The sequence below is a fragment of the Rhinoderma darwinii genome, chromosome 3 (assembly GCF_050947455.1).
Source record: "Rhinoderma darwinii isolate aRhiDar2 chromosome 3, aRhiDar2.hap1, whole genome shotgun sequence".
Taxonomy (NCBI): domain Eukaryota; kingdom Metazoa; phylum Chordata; class Amphibia; order Anura; family Rhinodermatidae; genus Rhinoderma; species Rhinoderma darwinii.
This window is the reverse complement of record NC_134689.1, coordinates 423,493,189-423,496,252: the sequence shown is the minus strand read 5'-3', so window position 1 is coordinate 423,496,252 and position 3,064 is coordinate 423,493,189. Positions and strand designations below refer to the sequence as shown.

General features: G+C 38.2%; 1 protein-coding gene across 1 annotated transcript; it reads right to left on the bottom strand.

Moving 5' to 3' along the window:
• Positions 1-1,100: 1,100 nt before the first annotated feature.
• LOC142750642 (olfactory receptor 11L1-like) lies at positions 1,101-2,030 on the bottom strand. Its single transcript, XM_075859634.1, has one exon. The coding sequence runs from the start codon at positions 2,028-2,030 to the stop codon at positions 1,101-1,103; it is 930 nt and encodes a 309-aa protein (XP_075715749.1).
• Positions 2,031-3,064: the final 1,034 nt, after the last annotated feature.

Here is a 3,064-nt window from a genome sequence, read left to right as displayed (position 1 = left end):
TTTTGCGGCACAAGCTGTGTTTTTTATTGGTACCATTATTTGGTACATACGATATTTTGATCACTTTTTGTAAAAAAATTACTTTTTACCGCTAAGCTGACCAAAAACCAACGATTCTGCCGTTTTATATTTTTTCTTTTTTTGACGGCGATCTTCGTGCGATTTAAATAATGCTATGTTGTAATAGTTTTGACTTTTAAGGACACAGCGATACCAATTTTTATTTATATATTTTTTAGATTACTTCAGGAAAAAATTATATATTGTCATTTTTACAGGCATCTTTTAAGCCCTGCCAGAAGCAAGGTTTAACAGAGGCAGACTGAAGGCAGACCTGTGGGCCTTCATTAGACCCCTGGACTGCCATGACAACCGTCGGAACCCCGCGATCGCATCGTGGAAGGGCCGGTGGGCTGTCGGAGGTGTCCGCCTCCTCTTTCTAATGGCTTAAATGCTATTGACATTTTTGCTGTTCCTGGTCGTTCAGTGCAGGGTGTCATCTGTAGTACACAGCTGACACCAGCAGCGTATGGAGCAAGCTCAGTGCATGAGCCCGCTCCATACTTCTCACCCTGCACCATGACGTATCGGCACGTCATGGTGTGCTAAGGTGCTAAGGGGTGCAGTCATTTATATGCGGAATCTAACATATAGAACCCTCAAAGACGCTTCAGAACTGAATTGGCCCCTAAAGAAAAGAAAAAATAACTGCTAAACTTGTACATCTCCTGACGTTCTAAAGAAATAAAAATATGTTTAAAAAATTATGCCAGCAGAAAGTAAACATATGGGAAATGGTAATTAGCAACTATTATGTGTCGTATAACTGTCTTAAAAGCAGAGAAAATCTAATTTTGAAAAATGCTAATTTCTCTACATTTTTAATAAATCTTTGTGATTCACAAATAAATATTAAATGTTTTGACCAAAATTTACCACTAACATAAAGTACAATGTGTCATAAGAAAATAGGCTAAGAATTGCTAGGATAAGTAAAAGCATTCCAAAGGTATAAACTCATAACGTGACATAAATGTGGCTCTGTCAGGAAGATGAACACTGGCTGTGACAGCAAGAGGTTAAGAGAAAATAACAACAGATTACACATATTTCTGAATATTTTCCTGTATGGCTTTCTTAATATCTTTATTTCTCAGACTGTATATAATGGGATTGAACAGAGGAGTAAATACAGTGTACAGCAGGGATAGGATTTTATTCACGTCCGATGTTTGTCCACTTGTTGGAAGAACATAAACACTGAATATTGTCAAGTAAAATATGAAGACCACAGTGAGGTGGGAGCTACAGGTGGAGAAGGCTTTCTGTCTACTGATATTAGATGGGATCCGTAAGATAGCACGGACAATGTTAACATAAGATATAACAATTATACTGCTGGGAATAATCAATAATGGAATACTTAGAAGATACATTTGTAGTTTTAAAGGAAATATATCAGAACAGGCAATTTCCCGTAAGGGAAGAAGATCACAGAACAAATGGTCGATGATATTCACTCCACAGAACTTTAGCCTTGATATTGTTATGGTGTCACTGATCGCAGAGAAAAATCCAATTGACCAGGATATGGCGACCAATCTGACACAATACCCGCTTGTCATGATAGAGGTGTAACGGAGGGGATTACAGATGGCCACATATCTGTCATAAGACATCACTGTGAGGAGGAGACATTCAAACAGTTCAAAGGAGGCAAAAAATAAAAACTGAGTCATGCAACCAACAAAAGTGATGATCCCCCCATTATTCAGGAGAATGTAAAACAAGTTGGGGACAATATTTGCTGGCAGTAAAATATCATTGATGGACAGTTGTGAGATGAAGAAATACATTGGAGTGTGGAGGTTCCTGCTGGTGGACACCAAGGTGATGATCAGGAGGTTCCCACATACCGTGAGGCAAAATAACACAAAAAGCAGACAGAAGAGGGAAAATCTTAGCTGTGGGCCACCCTGAAAACCCAAGAGGACGAATTCTATGACATCAGTCACATTGTTCTCCTGCATTTAAAAAAAACCAAAACATACAGAACAAAGTAATATTAGATCTCAAGAAATCAAAATTAATCACTTCTAATATAATATTGTACAGGAACTGGATTCGACATTCTCAGGTTCATAGCTGTACGGTGTATAAGATTTTCCAACAAATTGGATTCCTCCAATTTTGTTTAAAGAGGTTGTATGAAATGAGAAAAATTTGACTGCTTTCTTTCTTAAACAGCGCCTCTCTTGTGTATGGACAGTGCCTGGCATTGCAGCTCACTCCTAATCACTTGAATGGTGCTGTGCTGCAATACCAGATACAGCCCATATGCAAGAGTGGTGCTGTTTTCCTAATCTTCCTAATATTGCTTGGGATTATTTTTTAGGAAAAATAGGCATCTGTGCTAAGATAAATCAATCAATGGGTACAAATGTTAGTGTAGGTATAAAGAAGAAGTTTGAAAGATGCAAGACATTTTTGTTATGATATGATTTTAAAAAAAATTCTAATGGAGGACGTTTCCTGTATTACTTAAAAGAACTTATTTAATTTGACCAAAAATTTGGGAGGGGCTACGTATAACATTTGTGTGAGGGAAACTATACAATACTGAGTGAAGTGAGAAATTCTAGCAAGGCTGTAAAGAATTTGATTGGAAAGGGGGCCAGGATTCCTTAATTGGTGGGGCACAATTTGTTTTTTAAAAAATAGGCAAAGTTTAAAGCAAGAGTTTACAGTTAAGAAAAGAAGCCAGGAATGTGGATGCTATTCATCTATTATTGTTGGTAGCCGAAAAAAAAGCAATTCTAACCCTTTTTGACACTGTATCGTAGTTTGTCGCAGACAACAGGTCGTTCACGTGAATCAATGTTCTATAATGACACAGTGAGGGTGCGACATCACTTAAGGGTGTCAGATGTATTGTACAGCTGACACCAATGGATAGCCGATATCCCACTCTGGCAGCCGGGCTCAATGATAACTCCGATCCCGGCCAATAAATCCCTTAGATGCCAGACCGTGGTAAGTAAAGAGTTTGACATCCCATAAGAGC